This window comes from Penicillium hispanicum (assembly GCF_028827665.1).
Source record: "Penicillium hispanicum strain IBT 35686 chromosome Unknown utg000008l_segment0_segment0, whole genome shotgun sequence".
Taxonomy (NCBI): Eukaryota; Fungi; Ascomycota; class Eurotiomycetes; order Eurotiales; family Aspergillaceae; genus Penicillium; species Penicillium hispanicum.
Genome location: NW_026623200.1, coordinates 1,581,779 through 1,602,535, shown reverse-complemented (window position 1 = coordinate 1,602,535; position 20,757 = coordinate 1,581,779). Strand labels below are relative to the sequence as shown.

Genomic DNA, 20,757 nt, shown 5'->3' with positions numbered 1-20,757 from the left:
GAGAGGGGCGAGCTCGAGTCCGCCGTTGTGCCTTGAGTGCTCGCTGCTGGGCGTATTTCTCAGTCCGCCCGTTCCCGGCTGCAAATGGCATGACAACTACATAATACTTCGTAGGGCATGCTGACAGAATACCTGGCTGGAAACTACATCTACTGGAAGAATACCGAGAGTCCAAGTGAGATGCTCATGTAGAGGGCAGGCACAGTGGCAGGGACAGGGATTACTTGAATGTATCGCACGGCCAGATGCGATGGACAAGACTTATATACGACAGAGCTGAACGAACGCCAGTGAGCACTCCTCCTTCTACAGGGTCCAATCTCTGTCTTTCTTGCTCGTCCCCTTTTTTCCACTGTCAATTGTTCCGTCGGACATGACCGTGCAGACCGAACGCCTCGTTGTCACCTTCGCCCGCAAACCCATCCGAGTCATTATCCGTAAACTCATCATGGTACGACCTCCGTGCCGAGTTCTTCCATCGGCCCGGGTGATCGTTTTCACTGTCATCGTCTAGATGCAGATCGACATTATCGTCGTCCAGATCGTCGAACCCAACGCCTTCCTCCTCGTCGCGAGCCAACATGGTGGCGGCTATATTGGCGTCGTCATCATCGGCAAACCTGCCGTGAGGACGATGGGCTTCATGATCGGCATGCAGAGACTGACGGATTTCATCACGTTCCTTGGCCTCAAGTTCTTTCGCCCGAGCCAAAGTTCTGGATGAAGATTCCTAGGTTAGCGCATCCAAGCTCTTGACGGAAGCGATGGGATCTAGAAGGAAACAAAAATGATAGAACCAACCTCTGGTAGATATAGTAGCCGGTAAAGATTCCAATGCTGATCGTAACGAGAATACTAATGATGTTCACGGCCTTGGAGCCTGCACTCATCTCCTCACCCTTCTCGGAAAGAAGACGCAGGCGGCTGCCGACAAACGCAGGGACCAGCAGCTTGGGAGTGATGATGGCCGTAGCGAGTCCGTACATCAAGGGCTCGACGGTCGGGAAGGTAGAGACGGCACCGTTGCAGATGGAGTAGGGCAGTGGACATAGGCGGATCATACAAAGGAGCTTCAATCCATCATACTTGAGAGTCAGTGCCAGCGCAGCGAATCGCTTGTCGTGTTCCATGAGGCGATTGACGAATTTCGATAGCACGGTACGTGATACATAGAACGAGGCAGTCGAGCCGAGGACGGTCGCAGTGGCATAGATGAGCCATCTGTCAGGATTCACGAGTCAGCGCTGTCCAAGCTTGCAATTGCATGCTTCACGATACACGTCGAGGGTTCAGCGGCTTACCCCTTCCACACGCCAAAAATAAAACCCGCCACGGTCCCAAACGTTGACCATCCCACCAATGGCGGGAAGGAGACGGAAAAGACACAGAGCCAGAGGACAAAGGCGACCAGCAGTGATCTCTCCCACCGCTCGGCGACGGGGCCCAGCCAGATGAACAGCTTGCCGGTCAAGACCATGAACCCAATACCAAGAGCACCACTCGCCAATGACGCAACGTGGAAGCCAACCTTTTGCCAAAATGTCATCCGCTCCCACCTTGCCAGGATACTGTGATACCATGCTTTTCCTTTGTCGACCAGCTGGTCTCGCAGGTTGGTAGCCTGGCCGCCGGACCAACGAGCGGCGGAATCCCGCCGACCAGCTGCGTGACCCCAGAGCGGTTGTTCATCGTCGGGGGAAGAAGGCAGGGGCTCTGGTGGTGACGTTGAGAGTGACAACGCCCGTGCCGTGGACTGGTAGTCCGCAGGCATCGTGGGCAGATGAGGTTTAAGGAGGATTCAGAGCAGGGATCAGGCCTGGGGAGAGCACGGCTGGAGCAGCGATCGGCGCTGTGGAGGCGGGAACAGAAGCAACGACCCAGCGATCGCGATTCAGGGTCCGGGAGGGAAAATGGGCGTGCAAAAGCCCTGAACACGGTGGTCAGGGTTGAACATGGGAATTGGTTGAGGCGAGAAGCCAAGACGTCCGAGTCGGCGTGCCATTTGGTCTCGGGGGCGGATCCAACCGGAGCGGTGTTTACGCCCAGCGAACGATCTACAGCGCGATAAGATCAGGATCTGGACACTGCATTTTATATTAGACTTTGACGGGGGTGGGATTGGAGTATATTAATCTGGATATCGATCTCCAGGGTCTGGATGCTGCACAGTTCCATTAGTGGCTCGTCCTTGCACTGACACTGACCCATCTGTACATCTTGTGCCTACTGGCATCACAGCCATCACCTAGAGACCAACTAGCAATGCCATTGGGTGTGTATGTATCAAAGAGAGTCAGATTATTCACAGAATTCTGTATGAAGTCGGGAGAGGTGTATGTTCAGTGCAACTGGTTGACAGAGAGAGCCCCGAGTATAGTTCCAGGAGTGAGGACCTCCGCCCGATGGAATCCCATCTACACCTGATGTTGATCTCCTTTCTCTCCGCCCCTTCTCCCTTTGTGTGCACTCGCCCTCATCCAATCCCCCCTTCGCATCCACTGTCGATTGGCGCGTGCTTTCACGGGTGATGCGATGTAATCACAGCCGTGATTGCGATTCGTCCCTTTGATCTGTTATCCCTCCCCCCTTTATCGCTCTCCGACACACGTCCACTTATCAGGGAACATGGACCGGGGACTCTGACCACCCCCTCTCTCCCCTCCTCTAATCATTCTGGTTGACGACGCACCTATCCAGAGATCCATCCCGGTCTCCATCCTACTCTCCTCGGAGGACCTGGCCCGTTCTGCCCCGCCTTCGTGCTAGCCTACTCTCCTTTCCCGCCGCGTGTACCTTGCCGCATACACACCAACATTATGGTGTCAGAAGAGCTGCTTGAGAAATGCCTGGACATCCTTCAGGATCAGGCTCTGGATGAGGAGGAGCAGGTCGAGAAAGTCGAGGACTACTTGCGCGCCAACTCCTCGCTGTCAGGGCCGTCGCTGGAGAATGCGGTTCTGGACATTCTATGGAGACATCGCAATCGCACGCTGCCCTCCTCCTCCCCTCCTCCCCCTCGCCATACAGTTATTCGTCGGTCATCACCAGCGCCATGGCAGATGGCGCGCTCCACGACGCCGCTGTCGCCATCGAATCTGGGGACGAGCCCCGGCAGTACCTCGTGGGTGCAGAGCTCGCGCGGGGCATTCTCCCGACCTCCACTCTCCTCAACCGTGTCTCCGTTTACCTCTCCGCGCCCATCGCCCCGACTCGCCCTCGCGCAGCCCATCCCTCACTCTCCCAATCTCAACGCGTACGAGTTCTCCGATCAAAGCCAGATTTCCGATTTCTACGGCGACTTTGGCAGCGACAGCAATGTCGACTGGCTAGTGGCCGATGATGCAAACAGTACCACTTCGTCCATTGGGGGTTTGAGTGTCCCCGGGGCGTTGAGCGCGACGGCAGCGGAATTCGTTCCGGATATGAGCCCGCATGATATCCTACGAACCGTGCTCGGCGACAAACGGTCAAACGATGAGATTGAAGCGGCGCTTGAAGCCAACAGCTATGATCTCGGGGCCACGATTGCCGCCCTCTCGCAAGATCAAGAGCCCGATTCTTTCTCGAAGCAGCATGATGATGGACGCGTGGTGGTTGGTAAATCGATGGCCATGGAACAAGTTCGGCCGATCACGCCCTCTGGTAATGGCCGCAGCCCCGTGGTCTGCAAGTATTGGCTATCTACTGGCCAATGCCTTCGGGCAGACTGTCGTTTTAGTCATGACTTGACCAGTCATCTTTGCAAGTACGTTTTGATTGTCGGCGTATCATGATGGGAGTTTTTGCGAGACTGACAAAACCACCAGGTATTGGGTCATGGGTAACTGTTTGGCAGGCGATGGCTGCCCATTCTCGCATGACCCTTCGGCGCTTGTTTCCAATCTCAGTGTCTCGGGTAGTAGCCGCCCAACGTCGCCACCTGGGGGCTCTCCTTTCCAAGTAGACAGTGGATCAGATGCGTTTCCTCCTCTGCAATCATCGGGCACGCTCGACGACCAGTGGGCAAATCAGTACGTGGGTCGATATCCCGCACACCTCTCCGGCCTCCAGGGGAAGCATACACCCCCGGGGCTTCATCCGGGCATGGGCAGACGAACCGGGAGCATGCCGCATATGGGACGGCCCAGCTCTCGCCCAACTAGCCGCCACCAGAATCGAGAGCTGAACCCCACTGCTCTCTCGGTTGATGACCCTGATGCATTCCCGACTCTTGCAGCTGTCAGCGCAAAGAATGCCAGTAAAAAGCATCATGGGAAACGCGGTGGCCATAACAATCGTGACACGAACTTGAATAAGGAAAATGTCCCCTCCTCGCTGGCAGATGTAGTGCGCATGACTCCATCGCCTGTCCCCAGCAAGGGAAAGTCGACCTCGAAGAACGCCAAAGACTCCAAAAGTCGGGAGAACAGCGCGGCCGCCATGTCAATATCACCCCCGCAAAATATTCCTTGGCTCGAGACCGGTGCGCGAGCCAATCAGCAATATATCAAGTACCGCACCGAAGCAATTCGCCATGGGACCGTGCGGAACAAGTTTCTCCAGAGGTATGCTTTGATCGGCCGCGGTCTTTGGACAGGGCTTTTTCATGATGACAATTGACTAACATACTGCATAGCGCCGCACAAGCGTGGAATCGAAACGATGCGCGCGCTGCCAAGGCTCTCTCGCTACGAGGTCAGGCAGAGAATGATGCGATGCGTCGTTGCCACCGAGAAGCTGCCCGTCAGTTGTACGAAGAGCGCAATCAACATTTGCACCAGGCAGGCCTGGATCAAACCTCTGAAGAGCTCTATATCGACTTGCATGGCCTGCACCCCGAGGAAGCAATCGAATATTTGGAAAAAATACTCCTCAAGCATGCACGAGAAGGTCTTCGAGTTGTCTACGCAATTACAGGCACTGGTCATCACTCCAAGAATGGCAAGGATAAGATCGGCAAGGCAGTCAAAGCCTGGCTCAACGAATGGCGCTACCTGTTCCGTGAATTCAGTGTACCAGGTGAGCGAGGTGGCTATGTCGGCGGCATTCTCGGCATCGATCCGACCAGCTATGACAAGTCACTCGCTAGGAGCTTAGCGGAGGATGAGGATTCAGCAGATGCGGGTGGACAGCCAAACCTCACGATGGGCAAAATCCAATTGCTCAAGCGCGAGGACATAGAAACGAAGAATCAATGAACTGGTGTGATTATTCAACCTTCCGCTGCGACATGATAGCCTCTTTGCATAAGACTAGCGATGCAGAATCTGCTCTACTTGCTTTCCAAGTTATTCCTCCGCCGTAGTACGGCGGAGGAATAAAAGACCACCTTTGTATCTTCAGTGGTAGCCATTACACAGTCGTAGTATACAAGATCCCATCTGCATTTCCCTGCCCTCACTCGGGTTCCTGGTGCTGCCACTGTTCCCGAAGCGCTTTCACATCCACGCCACAGGCCTCGGCCTTTCTGACAATCGCCCGCGCCTTCTGCGCAACCGGCACATCAATCATCTTCCCATCTAAAGTCCAAGAACCCCGGCCAGCAACCGCAGCCTTCTCATCCGCAATCACCACCCGCATCGCCCATTGCGACTCCTCGGGATCCGGTCCAAAAATCGCATCCGCAGTCTTCACCTGCGACGGGTGGATACACTGCTTGCCATTGAACCCCAACCTGCGTCCATCGCGGCACTCCTCTTCCAGCACCGCGGGCGGCGACCCATCTGCCTTATCTGACTTGTACGCCGTGCAGACCAGATCGATCGTGGACGGCAGGTTCGACGCGCGCGCAGCGGTCGCAATAGCCGATCGCGCAAACAAGAACTCCGTCAGCGCCGGCGTGCGCGTGATACTCAGATCCAGGGCGAAATCCTCCGCCGCAAAGATCAGCCCCTGCAGCAGCGGCGACGCGGCACAGATCTGGGTGAGGTTCGTGAGCGACTTGGCCGACTCGACGAGGGCGAGCAGCGAGACGGGCGGTCTCGACTCGGGCGACTGCTGCTGCTGCGAGAGCGTGTGGTTCACCACGTCGGTGACGAAGGTCAGGTCTGAGGCGGAGTTCACCTTCGGGATGACGATGGTTGTCAGATTCGGCGATTGCAGCTGGGTCGCGGCGTGCGCGCATCAGCGTTCGTGTTCTGGTGATACTCGGGTCGACCGGGGCGCTCGACTCACGACTTCTGTCAGATCTCCCAATGCCAGGCCGCTGTCTACGGAGTTGATTCGCACTGCCCGCTCGCGAATGCCTGGTGGTGCGGGTTGGTCAATTGCTCTCCGCACGAGGGAGCGGGCCTCTGCCTTCTTGTGCGGCGTTACGCTGTCTTCGAGATCATAGGTGACACAGTCTGCTGCGAGCGATCGGGACTTGTCGAGGAACCGCTGTGAGGAGCCGGGGACTGTTGGTGGAGGAATTGTGAGCTCGAACAGCTCGGCGTGGAAATGCGGGGAAGACGCGATAGCTTGCGAGCGTGCTTACCGTAGAGAAGGGAACGGCGCAGAGTGTTGCGGGCGGCCATTGCGGGTAGCTTAGTTGTGTGCCTAGTGTATATGCCCAAATCTCTGAAGGGTCTCGTATTTGATCGGGACCGCCGCGTTGATGGAAGACGCGAGGCGTCATGTCTGATGATCCACGCAAGCCGAGACCTCGGGTAGCGTCGCTGGAGCCGATTCGGCTCTGCGGCCGCTTGTATGGTGGAGTTCGGCATCCAGCTTATCGGAGAATTATCAGCAGCGGAGAGTGAGGAAAAGAGCTCAAGAGAGAAGAATTAAAGCTGCAAGAAGTCCAATTGCTTTGTACCATCGGAGCTTGGTCAGAACTTGCTCCATCACAACCAAGGTAGTCTTCACTATGACTTTTGTATGACGAAGTCTATCTTCCAAACAAACGAGAAATCTAATCGACAAAACGACCCCCAAAAGTCTATAGAATGATCATTTCCCTCTTACAATGCTGACTGGCTGAACTTGCTCCGCTTGCGAATTGCTGCGCCGTATCGATAGAACAGAATCGGAAATGGGAACATGATGGCTGTCAAGCAGCCTAGCAGAGTCATAGCCCAGTCCACACCCAAGTTTTTAAACTAGGCAAGATGGGAGAATTGTGTTAGTCCATCAAGCATTGAACAAGCCACTTAGGCCTCGGGCTGTAATGCTTACCATTGCCGTGGCAAAGAGTGGAAAGCCCGCACCAAGGCAAGACCGGAAGATTGTATTGGCCGCTATAGCCGAGTTCGCATTGATGGTGTAGACGTCGATAATGTAGTTCAGGCCCTGCAAATGGTCAGGTCGCTATGTTCGCTGTTCCAGGGTAAAGCAATACTTCATACCTGCATGAAGATCAAGAGGATACCACCACCGATGGCAGCTCCCGACAAAACCTGTGGAACCCACGAGATAGATGCATAGTAGGTCCATCCAAACCAAAACATTCCTACTGGGAGAAAGAAACCACTCAGCATCATTGGAGGCAGTCGCTCTTCTGGGGATACTGCGCCCATTTCAAGCATGAGTCTCTGGTAGCGAGTCTTTGTGAAATAAATAATGATAGCCACCCCAATCAACACACCGACGGTGATTGCGAGAAATGGAAATTGTCCCACTCCCTGGTTCCATCCGCGAACTTCTTGAAATGCAATTGGGTAAGCTTCGAAGCAGAGGTAGAGGAAGCCATAGATGAAGCCCATATATAGAGTAATGAGGGTGAGGGTTGGCTCTTGAAGAAGCATCCGGAATGGGCGTAGGAGGTAGCGCTGAACAATATTGGATAGCTCGACCTGTTGTTCCTCCGCTGCAGCGTGAATAGCCCAGTTCTTGGTCTTGAATCGTAGTCGACGGGCTTTGCTTGTTAGAATAACGGGACCAAAAGTCTCTGGGACAAGGAACAGCCCCAGGAGCCCGAAAAATGCAGCCATAATCAGTGTGATCCAGGCAGTCCATCTCCATCCCAGGTATGACATGTTCACAAACCCTCCAACGATAGGACCGGCGACTGGCCCGATGAAAGTTCCGGAGGCAAAGATTGCGATGGCAACTCCTCGGTCAACGGGGCCAAACATATCTGCTAGATTTCCACCAACCTATGCGACAGCGAGACAGTGTATTAGTATACTGGTCGCTTCGGCCCACAGTATCGGGGATTTTCCACTCACAATCGCCAATGGCGAACTCCCAAAGACTCCTCCCAGAAAGCGGCAAAGCATGATAGTCTGCAGATTTTGTGCAACGGCCACGGGGATTTGAAAGATGGCAAAGGCTGCAAAGCCAATGAATAGCGGCCACTTCCGACCAAAGACCTCCGACAGAGGGCCGAAGACAATCGGACCGAGTGCATAACCGAGAACAAACAAGCTTGTTCCTAGAATCATAACCTCATCGGAAACACCAAACTCTTTGGCTGTGCTGGCGTCTGCTGCGCTGAACACAGAGGATGCAAAGGTCACGCAAAACGTCATCATGCCGAGGTTTGTGGTGATCACGTACTTTCGGAACACCGAATAGTTCTGGGGATTAGTCTGTATAATTGCATCTTTAGATCATGTCACAGCCAATTTTGTGGTTGTGGAAGTTCAGGCTTACAGGATCATTGGCGCCGTCCCAGGTGACAATATCAGGGCTCGGTTTGTCATTTGGGGGAGACTTGGGACTCTCCAGATCTTGAGAGCAAAGTGTGTCTCGATCTATTGGGTTTGATTCCAACATCTCTGGGGACTCGAGAGGAGAAACAGACCGGACAGGGAAACTGGCAGTGATCGTTATCCAGCCAGATCGAGGATCATCGCAAGGAAAGGGGCTGACGGCCACTTTAAAAGATTTGGAAATATTTTATGACCGGAACAATGCGGCCTGCATAACTTGATATTCGGCTTCGGCACGGCATTATTCAGTCCTTGTCAACGACTATGGTGCGCTGGTGAGATTGACTGCGAATACTCGGCGTGGATGGGCCGATTGTTCGGAGCGCCCATGGCGGAACATGTTGATCCTCAGTCAGTTCGAAGCCACCCACTCTTATAAAGAGAAGATATTAGAATCTTGATAGTAAAGAGGCTTGCCAGAAAGAAAGGATCGTCCATTCTTCACTGAACTTGTACTCTTAATATGTTGAAGTAGATAGGCTGGCAGTCATGAACTTCGCATCCCTGAGCAATATACAATTAGCTAGGACCCACATAGTGAACGCCGGGTTAAAGACGCTAACGCATTTGTACAGATCAATAACATCAAGAGGAAGACACAATATTTGAATTGCTTATACTGTTACTCGCTCAAACTCACTACTTTCCAATGTCTCTATGTTCATTCCCGGGCCGACGCTGGATCGATGGGAAAACGTATCTTATAGCGCTAGGTCCGACTGCACTTCCAAAGAAATCAGGTTTCTGAAGGTGATTTCAATCTGCTCTGAGATGGCATAAGGAAAATTTTATTTCCCTCGAGCAGTTCTGCTTTTTGAAAGACCGAACATAATATCCACCAGGCAATGCAAAGTGAGAGCCAATCGGCATTGGCAGGGTTGGTATTCTGCCTGTCAACACCGCCTCCAACGTGCCGTGTTGTGGACACATCAGGGATCTCGAACCAACAGCTCCGCGTTTCCTCAAGTTAACACGGATCTTATTGATTGACAGTGTTCTTTGAAGCTGCAGAACCACTGGTTCTCCGTATCTCACCATGGACCAAGGCAATCAAGGTGACCTGAACTGGCGCCTCAGCGCTCACCCGATCACGCTACTTGTCTTCTTGGGCTTCCGCATCGGTTCGTTCTGTCTTGCGCGCTATATAATTTCCCCATGAACCATTGACTCACAGGTGTGATGACCAGGGGCTTTGTTGATGTATCTTTTTGGCCTCCTCTTCATTGACAATTTGTATGCTCCCATCCGCTTGGCGATTTCTGCTCATTAGCCCCCAGTTCAGCCAGCTAACAAGCTGATCTAGTATCCTTGTCTTCATCCTGACACTTCTCCTCCTCTCTGCCGATTTTTATTATCTCAAGAACATTGCGGGACGTCGTCTTGTGGGCCTGCGGTGGTGGAATGAAGTCAACACAGCCTCCGGCGATTCTCACTGGGTCTTCGAGTCCGCGGACCCTAATGTCCGCACAATCACCGGCACCGACAAGCGCTTCTTCTGGCTGAGTCTATATGTAACCCCGGCTTTGTGGGTGGCGCTGGCCATTCTAGCAATCGTGAGACTAGTTGGCGTGATTTGGCTTAGCTTGGTTGGTGAGTTGGCCCGCGGCGCCGAAAGATGCCGAGATTCGATTTGCTGGGCTCTTGTGACTAACCGGTGGATGTAGCGATTGCTCTCATTCTGACTATCACGAACACGGTGGCATTCTCTCGATGTGATAAGTTCAGCCAGGCATCGACCTTTGCCAACTCAGCATTGGGTGGTGGAATCGTGAACAATCTTGCGGGTGGCCTGCTGGGCAGGCTGTTCCGGTGATAGGAAGCAATTGATGGTACTCTAGACCTTTCAGCTGCGCTGATGCAGTAAGGAGCTTTATGTGACGTTTCTTATGTACTTTCGAAGTGTGATAAATTAACATGGTTGAGCCTTTTTTTTTCTATTGCCTTGTGATATCGTGTCATGTGGTCGACGACTAATCGACTCAAACGACTAATCTACTCGAGAAGGTCGACCAATCGAGATGGAGCAATCCAGATTGCTCTTGCTTACCTCGTCGACCTCATAGTCCTTCCACACTCTTCCCCCCCCTTTCACTTTTCTACCATCCTCATCCGCTTTCCATCAACCCATACTGCACCTACCAGAAAAAGCCAAGAATCGTACCAGTAAGTCTCCTCCAAGAGCCTACCCAATGGATCTTCATGAAAAGACTTCTTGATCAAACTGCCCAAGGCTTGACGATAGAGCTGGAGACCTATCGCCTGCTCCGGGATATGTCCAACCCATTCATCCTCGAGCTTCCGGGTCCGCATTATCACTGACACGTGCAACAATGAAGTATTAGGCCTTCACAACTTCTTGTACATCCATTCAATCAACCCAGCCTTGATACTGACTGATAATCGTCCAGAGCACTAAACTCCCCGGACCTGATCAACATCTCTGTTCCTCGAGATGTCTGACGTCTGGGCAGTGGCATCCGGGGACACCCCCTGGAAGGCTCCAGAGGGCCCTGTCCCGGAAAAGGACCCCTGGTCAATGGACGTTCAGGGTATGTCTGCATTATGTGGTGTTGGCCCTTATACATTGTCGTTCAACTGGAACCACTCACTATCCATAGGCAAGGAACACGACGAGAACACCAAGCCGCAATCTTTTGACAATAGCGGTGAAATGCGATGCCAATTGTCAGTCTTGTATTCATCGAGCAATGCGCTGGGTTACTGACTTTCTAAAGCTGCGGTGGCCGTGACCACTTTTCTCGTTACTGTCCCACAGTCCCGTCGGCCAGCACTTGCTACAACTGTGGCGAGGAAGGGCATGTGCCTTCTGAAAGCATCGCTCGTTGTCGGGAATTTCTGACTGACTAGTGGTATAGTCACACAAAGGCCGAATGCACTCAGCCTCGGAAGCGCTCGGGTGGTTGTTTCAACTGTGGCGAAGAAGGGTCAGTAGGGAATGGGGGAAGCTTGACTTGACCAAATATTTAAGCTGACTGCCACCGGATGCAGGCACTCGAAGGCGGATTGTCCGAACCCCCGCAAGTCCATGGGCCCTTGCTTCAACTGTGGAGAGGAAGGGTAAGTGTTGGAACGCCCACTTGGCCACTGTTGAAAATCAAGCTCAATATCACCGCCTACAGACATTCCAAGGCAGATTGTACTCAGCCTCGAAAGGCATCGGGAGCTTGTTTCAATTGTGGTGAAGAGGGGTCAGTAGGCAATGAACAAAGCTGGATATCTTCGATCGGTCAAACTGACACTCACTGGATATAGCCACTCCAAGGCAGACTGCACAGCTCCCCGCAAGCCTATGGGCGCCTGTTTCAACTGCGGAGAGGAAGGGTAGTCGCTGAATTCTATACCCTATTATCATTGACTGCTTCTGACTTGAAGTCTAGACATTCCAAGGCCGATTGTCCCAAGCCTCGTGTGTTCAAGGGCATTTGCCGAATTTGCAACCAGGATGGACACCCGGCATCTGAATGTCCCAACAAGCCAGCGGATATCTGCCGCAATTGCAAGGCTGAAGGTCAATATGAATAATTCTATATGTTGGAAGGCGACACAACTGACTTGCTCATACACTAGGCCACATGTCCAAGGATTGCCAGGAGAACCGCAAGTTCGACCTGGACCATATCGCAGATAAGTCGCCCGAAGATGCCTGGAAGTTGATGAAGATTGCGAGCGAGGAGATGGAGATTAGCGAATTCCGCGAGGTAATTCCAAAAGCAGAATCCACCAGATGGTGTTTCGGGTTTTCTGACAAGCTAATTCGACGGCTCCAGGCCCTCCAGGTGTACTCCAAGGCTGTTCCGTCCGCTACGTTTGCGGATATCGAGAAGAAGATGCGCGAGGAGAATTTTAAGATCCACCTCATTGCTCTGGTTAGTGATACCTGGTATCTCGACCCCGGTTGATGAGAGGACTAACGGTGATCTCCAATCGCAGGAAAAGGAGTCCGAGGAGATGATCAGCTTAATCGACCTCCAGGGAAAGCTGGACTGCCAGTACGTTGTAGGCTTCTTCTTCAGTCCGAATTCCCGGCGGATGAACCTAGTTCCACGCTGGCCCTCTGACCCGGCTGAGAATATTGAGCGTTTGAGCAATGCCGGTCTCCCCTATGATCGTCAAGTGACCAAGTGCCGGAACTGCGGCGGTAAGCTCCATGCCTCCGATTACTGATAGTGCCAGATGCTGAGATGCCCCAGAACTTGGTCATTCCGCCCGCGGCTGTAAGCAAGAGCGGATTGAAGCTGATCGTGTCGAAATCAAGTGCGGCAACTGCGGAGGCATGGGTCACCGGGTTCGTGACTGTCTGCAAGATCGCCGAAACAAGTACGGTTGCCGCAACTGCGGGTATGGCTTCCTCGCCACAAGAGCCTGTGAACGAGCACTAAAATTCGTTTAGAAAGGACGACCATGACACCAAGGAGTGCCCCGAGCCCCGTTCTGCTGCCAATGTCGAATGCAGAAAATGCAACCAAAGTACGCGAAGCCCTAGGATTCCCTACAACCATATGGTCTTTGCTAACTCTTTCTCAAGTGGGACACTTCGCAAAAGATTGCCCCAAGCAAGATGATCGTGGCCCTCGCACTTGTCGCAACTGCGGGTCAGTAATCTAGGCATTCCATGGATAAGACGATGCACATACTAACCTACCTGCAGCTCTGAGGATCACATTGCGCGCGACTGCGATAATCCGTCCACCATGACCTGCCGCAACTGCGATGAGGGTAAGTACCGAAGGGTGCTGGTTGGGGGTCAATCATCACAATCTCTTACCCAGGCCACGCAGTCATTCGTTCATGGGGACCAATAGCTAACACGCACTGCCTTTAGTGGGTCATGTCAGCCGTGACTGCCCCAAGCCAAGAGACTATTCGCGGGTCAAGTGCAACCGATGCGGTGAAAGTAAGTTGATGATCTCCGGGATCCCACTGACCAACCATTCCAGCTCACCATTTACTAGTGGGCCATACGGTCAAGCGTTGCCCCATACCCGAGGAGGCTGGAGAGGCGGCTGATAGTTCGGTTGCAAGCCGTGGCGGTGCCGCTGAAATGTCTCCATGGGAGCAAATCGCTTGGCAAGCTGACGATGACGGCCTCTGGGTTTCGGCGCGCAAGACCGAGCGGACTGAAGCTTCCGGAAATGACAATGACCAGGTTGCCGATCTGAGCGACCAGCTGGCCGGCCAGCAGTGGTAGGCCCACAAACTCAACAACGCAGGAGCCTCGCGTGTATCGCCTGGAGGGCTTGGATCTGGATAGGGAGGAGACTTCTAGTCTACTTAGGTCTGACATGACGTGGGTGCCAATCGAATATTGTCCATGAACGGGATGCTTGAAGAAAGCGACCTGCAGATCGGATGATGCTCGATGGGCCGCGGCAGCGTGTGACCTGGCAGCGGTATTTTCTTGCGAGCGGATTGGCCCTTGAGGCTGTCGCGTAGGGCTTCGCGTGTTTTGCGCTTGATGACTCATTGCGGACATCTGGTTTTCTTCTTCAGAAATGGACGGTGTGTTCTTTACATACTGGATATGGCTGGGAAGGTCTTTTTCGTCTACGTGGTTATGCATCTCTTATCCAAATTTACCACAATTTCACCGCAGTGCCTTGAATGATCGTAGTCCATTATTTCTTTTTTCTTCCTTGCTGACCTGCTCCTCGAAGGAGAGATCAGCACAGACGCACAGGTCTCTGGCAATCCCAAGGCTTCAGCCTCGTCTGTTTTATAAGGTTAGAACCCACAAAGGGCAACTAGCGCATCCTTTGATCCACTCAGCACCGCATCAACCAGTGTTCATCTAAGTTAAGAGCCTTGCTATAATCTCGACACGAGGGATCTTCATATTCGGAAATTTCTTAGGCTATTATTCGGTGTCTACTCTGATCCTTCCTTGACTTGACTGGGGGCCAAACCATGACATTCACGATCAGTAAACTGAGTTTTCTAACTCTAATTATAGTATAAAATGACTGCCTCCCCCTCGACTCAAGGCAAGAACCGTCTACTTTCTCAATTTCTTTCGATATCTCCCTTCTGCGATAATCAGAACTAGCCAGCCACAATGCGTGCCACCAGCTATCTCGCTCTGCTCCTCTCTGCCACTACTTCAGTCCTGGCCACCAAGTACGATGTGACTGTGTTTTCCAAGCCGGGCTGCAACGCAGAGGATGCGCTCGGAGGAGAAATTTCCACCACCCTCAACCAATGCTACCCCGTGTACTTGGGAGGTCAAAGTGCGAAGTCCGTGTCCTACAGTACCAGTGGAGGAGCGTTGGACCTGCAGGTGGTCTTGAGCGATAACTGCTTCGGCGATGCGAATGTCTACACTATGAACGAGACGTGGACCTGTTCGGAGCTCGACGACCTCGATTTCGACGCCGTGTCGCTCAAGGCCATTCATTTGCCCTCGCCGTCGGCCACCCCTTCATCGTCGCCGGCCCCTACGTTGCGTTAAAGCATCTCGACCTTCGCCGCATCTGGGCTGTGACAACAAGCGAGCCTACACAGAGACAACGGTCGTCGATCCGAGCGAATGGCCAGTCTAAGCGAGTGACCGGCCCTTGATTTTGGAGAACTTCCAAGTGATGAGCACAGGAGGACCGTGGATCCTTTGTTTTCGAATGGGCTGCACATGGTTGTTGGAATGTCAAGAGGGTATCAACTGCTCCTAGATAACCCCGCGTCTCTTTGTAATCTTAAGGATTGTTTATATTCTGCAATTGACACCTACTTCAATTCGCTCGTTCAACTTGATATGCACGCAAGAGCTCTATAGACGCCCGCAGAAGTGAACTGACGCTGGGGTGAGGGCTGCCTCAGGCACGACACTGCCATCACTCCGTCGCAAACGCTCGAGTGCTTCCATCTACACCACCACCTTTTCCATACCGATTGTGAGTATTGAGTCTGGCATTCCCCGGGAACCCCGTTGCTGCGTGCCATTGGACCCATGATGTCATCGTCGTTGCTTCCGTCGTGGTGTGATCCCTTGGAATTCCAGGCTTTCGGGCAGAGAACGGCAGGGAATAAGCAGACCACGCTAGTCATCGCGCCACCGGCACTTCCTCCATTCCCCGGGCCACTCCACCTCCCGACGTCGTGGAGAAAAGAAAAGAAAACTGGAGAGGAATCCGGGGGAAACTCGATCGGTCCACCACAAAGACCCCCCTTGGAAACGATTCCGATCTCCTCTCCACCACGGACAAGGTCGCGATAACGTGCGCGCCACGGCATCTCTGCATAGTCGATGCGGTCATACACTCGGGCGTCAGCATCGCGCCGCTCGGCCCTAACCTTGCAAGTTCCCGATTTCTTGATTGCTCGGTGGCATCCGTGCCGAGATGGGACTGGCGCATCGACACCGATGATTACGCTGGCGCAGGGTGGAGCTGCTGCGCGAGTCTCTGGTCCTTATCATTCGACGAAGGTGGTGTCTGCGAAGTGGAACCCTCCGTCTGCTTCCAGATCCGGCGATGCGTAGACATCGCAGATGCGGATGTGACCTTGCTTTGCTCCTGCACGATAATTCTGGCTAGATTCGTTTCCGATCTCGACTCTCGCTCTGATGTCTGGATCAGAGGTGAATCCGTTGGTGTCATGGCGTGGCGCCCCGTTGCGGCGTGGGCTCATAAACCCCAGCTGCTTCCCCGGATGCTGTCCGCGTCTTCTGCTCAGCCACCGTTATTTCCTCGCATCCGATTCCGTGAACAGTTCTGGGCCCTTGACTGGAATTTGCGGCGTGTGTGAACTGGATAATTTCCACTGTAGGCCTAGGTGTGACTGGCCATTTCAATTGTATACGCCGGGTCCAACCACAACTTCTCCCATTTTGGTTTATAGCCTTCAACTTGACTGGTCTCCGCCACTATGAAGCCGTACTTTGGGCTGAGGGGTACGTCCCTCAATATCATGATCAGTATCATCGCTGGTTTGGATTTCTTGTTGGTTCACTCCGGCCTGGATATTCTAGCATGCATTTTGCTGACAATCTCCCGCAGGCTCTTCGGATATGACCAGTATGTGACTGAGGATCGGGGCAAACCTCTTGAATGCTAACTCCTCATAGGGGCGTTATGGGTGGACTGTTGACCCTGAACTCGTTTGTCACGACGTTTCCCCAAATCGACACCACCGAGGCCGGCATGATGGGCCTCTCTGCGGATCAGAAGAACACCCGTTCCACCGTCCAGGGTATGTCATGCCATTTAGACAAATGCTCACCCCCGCTAATTGAATCCTACAAGGCATTACGACTGCGTCATACAACTTGGGTTGTTTCTTCGGTGCTCTTTTCTGCATCTGGGTTGGTAACTACCTCGGTCGCCGCAAGACCATCTTCACCGGCTCCATTATCATGGTCATTGGCGCTACGCTGCAGTCCTGCGCTTACAGTCTTCCCCATCTGATTGTCGGTCGTATCGTGACGGGCATTGGCAACGGCATGAACACGTCGACCGTCCGTAAGTTGCTCAGCGCCAGTCACTCACATTCATGTCCGTCCCAGCTAAACCTTTTTACACAGCGACCTGGCAGTCGGAATGCAGCAAAGCCCACCACCGAGGTCAGCTAGTTATGCTGGAGGGGGCACTGATCGCGGGCGGTATCACCATCAGCTATTGGATCGATTTGGGCTTCTCCTTCCTGGACCCCAGTCCAGTGGCGTGGCGCTTCCCCATTGCATTTCAGAACGTCTTCACTCTCGTCATTCTGTTCTTTGTCCTTCCGCTTCCCGAGTCTCCTCGCTGGCTGATTCTCAAGGGCCGCGAGGAAGAGGCAATTGAGGTCCTCGGTGCCATCTTGGATCTCCCCGAGAGTGATCCCTATGTCCATTCTGAATTCACCGCCATCAAGGACGCCGTACTAGCTGCCTCCACCGTCAGTTTCCGTGACCTCTTCACCATGGATGAAAACCGCAACTTCCACCGTGTCGTTCTCGCCTACATCAACCAGATGTTCCAGCAGATCTCGGGTATCAACCTCATCACCTACTATGCTGCTACTATTTATGAGAATTCCATCGGCATGGGCGGCTTGATGTCACGGATTCTGGCTGCTTGCAACGGCACTGAGTACTTCATTGCCTCTTTGGTTCCCATCTTCATCATCGAAAAGGTTGGCCGTCGCACACTGATGCTGGTCGGCGCCGCTGGCATGTCCATCTCGATGGTGGTGCTCGCCGTGACGACCAGCTTTGTGGATCAGCCTAAACCTGGCATTGCGGCTGCAGTGTTCTTGTTCGTCTTTAACACTTTCTTCGCCTGGGGCTGGCTGGGTATGACGTGGCTGTACCCGGCTGAAATTGTAAGATCCCCGTATCCATCTAGAAGAGTGCTCTTGCTGACAAGGATAGGTCCCTCTACGTATCCGTGCCCCAGCCAACGCCCTGGCCACTTCTGGAAATTGGTAAGGCGATTCTCCGGGATAGTTTCGCGGACCTTGCTAATCATGTTCAGGATTTTCAACTTCCTCGTGGTCATGATTACCCCGGTGGCTTTCCAGAGCATTGGATACCGTACCTACATCATCTTCGCGGTCATGTGAGTTCCCTTTGATGCATCTTCAACCTCTTTCAACTAACAACCTCCCAGCAACGCCTTCATCTTCCCGGTTGTCTACTTCTTCTACCCCGAGACCGCATATCGGTCCTTGGAAGAGATGGACACAATCTTCCTCAAGACCACCAACGTCTTCAACGTGGTCTCCGTGGCTCGCAACCAGCCCCATCGCTTCGGCAAGAATGGAGAGCTCCTGATCAACTATCAGGACACGGCGGAACACCTGCGCCGCGCCAGTCACGTCTCCGAGAAGCACGGCACGACTCAGTTCGCTGCCAGCTCCGACCTGGAGACCGGAAAGGGCACCCACGTCGAAAAGCGCGCCGACAGTGTCTCCGACAACAGCTAGGCTATCAATACCCGGTGCAATCCCTCGCTAAGCCTCCCACTTAGCTACGTCTTTGGTTGACATGAGGATAATTTGACCCCGATATAAACGGTTTCACGAAGTTTCTGATCCTAACGTCTTGCTGGTCGCGTTCCTGTTGTTTCGCTTCTGCCGGCCCGGATACCGTCTTTATAATTTGTTTTTAAGTCGGCTGTTTGATTCTATTTTTATGATTTATGTTGCTTTTGTATACCCATGTGCATAATAGTCACTGCCAGCCATGGATTTTGGACTGTCTTGGGCCTTCCTACAGATGAAATATACGTGACTTCTCTCGGGAGCTGGTAGTGAGACATGCAAAGCAGAAATATCCTCGTTTCATACTCCCACTGTAGTGAGCACCGTACGGAGTAAATTCGTGCATCACGTCCCTGGATACCTAGCGACCCCGAGGCCATCCAAGCTGAACGAAACCCTCTCCATGAAATTAGCCTTCCATTGAGTATCATAGCCGTGACATAAGCGTCCTTATCCGCAGCGCGAGATGACCAACGGCCATCATATGAAATCCATAACTCATCAATTGTTCCACATCACAGTCCAAAAGCCAGTCCTCCAATAGCCACCGCCATGCAAGAAAACACCCAAGCCAACACAGGGCTGACGACAACTGCACTTGCGGGACTCGCGCCTGCAGCATTTCCACCGCCCTCGTGTGTGGAAGACGTCGCAGTCCCCGTTGACAATGGAACGGCATCCACGGAGCTCCTCAGGTACGTGGCGGAATACGGCGTGGAGAAGCTATACAGCTCGACGCTGCTAGAAAGGGAGGCGCTCGCCTCGGCGCTGTCAGTGGCATGGACCGACCACGTCGTCCTCGTCGTGGTCTCGGTCGAAGTCACCGTCCTGGTCGTGTACGGCGCGTGGGACGTCCAGAAGTAGAACCAATAAGTCCTGCAGCACCGGTTAGTCTGGTCTTGCCCTGTCTCTCGTAGCTTTCCCAAGTAATTGGGTGCAACTCACCAGTAATAGGTGGTGTAGTAGTACTCCCAGTCCAGATATGAGTAGTCCGACGTCGAGGTCGAAGTCGATGCCTCCGGCGCGCTCGTCACACCCGCCGCTGCAGTCTCCGTCTCCGTCTCCGTCTCCATCGCCGTCGTGCTCGCTCCCATCTCCACGGTACTGCCCAGGCTGCCGCTGTCGTTGTCGCCGGCGCATCCACCGGCAGGACAGCACACTTTCTCGCCCTGCCAGATCCAACAGCTATAACCAGCCCGGCAATAGTATCCGCCCTCGCAGCACTCCCCGTCAACGGGCGCGCAGTGGCCTGTATTGCCGCAGCAGGTCCAGCCACTCGGACACGTCCCGAAAGTGCAACAGGTCTCGCCCGGCGACGCGCAGTACCCGTTACTGCAGCAGCTGTCGCCCGTGGGACAGCAGCGCGACGATGTCGCCGAGCAACTGCTGTACCCGGATCGACAGGTGTAGTCGCCGCCTGCGCGGCCCAGGAGACCGCGGGCGTCTAGCGCCGCCGTCTCGGCATTGAGGAAGCTTGCGTTCGATTGCAGTTGCGGCGCATTCTGGTAGCCGGTGACTGCGGTCACTGCGAGCAGGAACAGAGTGAAGCCTGCGGCTTTGGAAACCCCGGCCGCCATAGTCAAAAGCAGAGAAGTCTGTGAGGAAACAGCGTCTGATATTCTCCGTTGATTTCACGGGGTTCGCAGCCTAGTATATAATGGGTTCGATACGGGCAAAAACCCGCGCAATAAAGCCAAGATCGAGCGGCTATGGGCGACTCTTGGCCCTGTCGTCCGCCTAGGAAGCTGTTATTCCTCAAAGAGCAGTGATCCGATCCTGGCCTCTTCGTGTTGGGGTGACAACTCCTCGACATCGCAGGCAAATACGAGATCGAGATGCTTGGCGCGGACTCGGGCCGCTTGGTTTCGCGCACCTCGAGGAGCCAGGAACTAGTCGTGGAGGAAATATGCTAGAATGCTGCTTTGTACAATACTAGACACCCTTGTATTGGAAGTCGCAAGTGCGTTCTGTATCTTTTTCATGAGGAGCTTAGGGCTCAATTCAGCGCTTTTGTTGGTGTGATTGTTGCGAACCGCTGTAACATGAGCCTCCTGCAATACGAGGAACGGGGATTAAAGTTTGCAGTAGTGACCTGAGGTGCAGATATAGCCTGCAGGTATAGCCCTCTGAAGACCAAATAGAATCCCTGCACTGACAGAGTTTTACCCCATGT

At 53.5% G+C, this 20,757-nt stretch overlaps 10 protein-coding genes across 10 annotated transcripts; 5 read left to right on the top strand and 5 right to left on the bottom strand.

Annotated features, from left to right (window-relative positions):
• Nucleotides 1-355: 355 nt before the first annotated feature.
• N7459_009442 (uncharacterized protein) lies at nucleotides 356-1,771 on the bottom strand (the record flags this gene model as incomplete). The annotated part of the gene is made up of 3 exons (XM_056948610.1): nucleotides 356-716; nucleotides 802-1,221; nucleotides 1,302-1,771. 3 exons carry the CDS (start codon nucleotides 1,769-1,771, stop codon nucleotides 356-358), a joined length of 1,251 nt encoding a protein of 416 aa, XP_056795835.1.
• A 1,045-nt stretch (nucleotides 1,772-2,816) lies between these two features.
• On the top strand, nucleotides 2,817-5,177 carry N7459_009441 (CCCH zinc finger and SMR domain protein; the record flags this gene model as incomplete). The annotated part of the gene is made up of 3 exons (XM_056948609.1): nucleotides 2,817-3,745; nucleotides 3,807-4,544; nucleotides 4,616-5,177. 3 exons carry the CDS (start codon nucleotides 2,817-2,819, stop codon nucleotides 5,175-5,177), a joined length of 2,229 nt encoding a protein of 742 aa, XP_056795834.1.
• Nucleotides 5,178-5,376: 199 nt separating this feature from the next.
• Nucleotides 5,377-6,494, bottom strand: N7459_009440 (HpcH/HpaI aldolase/citrate lyase family protein; the record flags this gene model as incomplete). Its single annotated transcript, XM_056948608.1, has 3 exons — nucleotides 5,377-6,081; nucleotides 6,154-6,374; nucleotides 6,455-6,494. 3 exons carry the CDS (start codon nucleotides 6,492-6,494, stop codon nucleotides 5,377-5,379), a joined length of 966 nt encoding a protein of 321 aa, XP_056795833.1.
• Nucleotides 6,495-7,298: 804 nt separating this feature from the next.
• On the bottom strand, nucleotides 7,299-8,432 carry N7459_009439 (MFS multidrug transporter; the record flags this gene model as incomplete). The annotated part of the gene is made up of 2 exons (XM_056948607.1): nucleotides 7,299-8,054; nucleotides 8,127-8,432. The coding sequence occupies 2 exons, from the start codon at nucleotides 8,430-8,432 to the stop codon at nucleotides 7,299-7,301; spliced, it is 1,062 nt and encodes a 353-aa protein (XP_056795832.1).
• A 1,216-nt stretch (nucleotides 8,433-9,648) lies between these two features.
• On the top strand, nucleotides 9,649-10,425 carry N7459_009438 (DUF846 domain-containing protein; the record flags this gene model as incomplete). Its single annotated transcript, XM_056948606.1, has 4 exons — nucleotides 9,649-9,733; nucleotides 9,800-9,845; nucleotides 9,916-10,202; nucleotides 10,277-10,425. The coding sequence occupies 4 exons, from the start codon at nucleotides 9,649-9,651 to the stop codon at nucleotides 10,423-10,425; spliced, it is 567 nt and encodes a 188-aa protein (XP_056795831.1).
• A 639-nt stretch (nucleotides 10,426-11,064) lies between these two features.
• N7459_009437 (uncharacterized protein) lies at nucleotides 11,065-13,821 on the top strand (the record flags this gene model as incomplete). Its single annotated transcript, XM_056948605.1, has 15 exons — nucleotides 11,065-11,161; nucleotides 11,231-11,297; nucleotides 11,489-11,557; nucleotides 11,622-11,690; nucleotides 11,886-11,954; nucleotides 12,011-12,141; nucleotides 12,201-12,331; nucleotides 12,401-12,499; nucleotides 12,564-12,771; nucleotides 12,824-12,971; nucleotides 13,024-13,100; nucleotides 13,159-13,225; nucleotides 13,282-13,349; nucleotides 13,456-13,527; nucleotides 13,586-13,821. The coding sequence occupies 15 exons, from the start codon at nucleotides 11,065-11,067 to the stop codon at nucleotides 13,819-13,821; spliced, it is 1,608 nt and encodes a 535-aa protein (XP_056795830.1).
• Nucleotides 13,822-14,685: 864 nt separating this feature from the next.
• Nucleotides 14,686-15,078, top strand: N7459_009436 (uncharacterized protein; the record flags this gene model as incomplete). The annotated part of the gene is made up of 1 exon (XM_056948604.1): nucleotides 14,686-15,078. One exon carries the CDS (start codon nucleotides 14,686-14,688, stop codon nucleotides 15,076-15,078), a length of 393 nt encoding a protein of 130 aa, XP_056795829.1.
• Nucleotides 15,079-15,165: 87 nt separating this feature from the next.
• N7459_009435 (uncharacterized protein) lies at nucleotides 15,166-16,222 on the bottom strand (the record flags this gene model as incomplete). The annotated part of the gene is made up of 3 exons (XM_056948603.1): nucleotides 15,166-15,249; nucleotides 15,513-15,912; nucleotides 15,996-16,222. The coding sequence occupies 3 exons, from the start codon at nucleotides 16,220-16,222 to the stop codon at nucleotides 15,166-15,168; spliced, it is 711 nt and encodes a 236-aa protein (XP_056795828.1).
• Nucleotides 16,223-16,696: 474 nt separating this feature from the next.
• On the top strand, nucleotides 16,697-18,527 carry N7459_009434 (sugar porter family MFS transporter; the record flags this gene model as incomplete). The annotated part of the gene is made up of 6 exons (XM_056948602.1): nucleotides 16,697-16,814; nucleotides 16,868-17,083; nucleotides 17,146-17,924; nucleotides 17,974-18,026; nucleotides 18,077-18,160; nucleotides 18,212-18,527. The coding sequence occupies 6 exons, from the start codon at nucleotides 16,697-16,699 to the stop codon at nucleotides 18,525-18,527; spliced, it is 1,566 nt and encodes a 521-aa protein (XP_056795827.1).
• A 572-nt stretch (nucleotides 18,528-19,099) lies between these two features.
• Nucleotides 19,100-20,161, bottom strand: N7459_009433 (uncharacterized protein; the record flags this gene model as incomplete). Its single annotated transcript, XM_056948601.1, has 2 exons — nucleotides 19,100-19,460; nucleotides 19,530-20,161. 2 exons carry the CDS (start codon nucleotides 20,159-20,161, stop codon nucleotides 19,100-19,102), a joined length of 993 nt encoding a protein of 330 aa, XP_056795826.1.
• Between the last annotated feature and the right edge of the window lie 596 nt (nucleotides 20,162-20,757).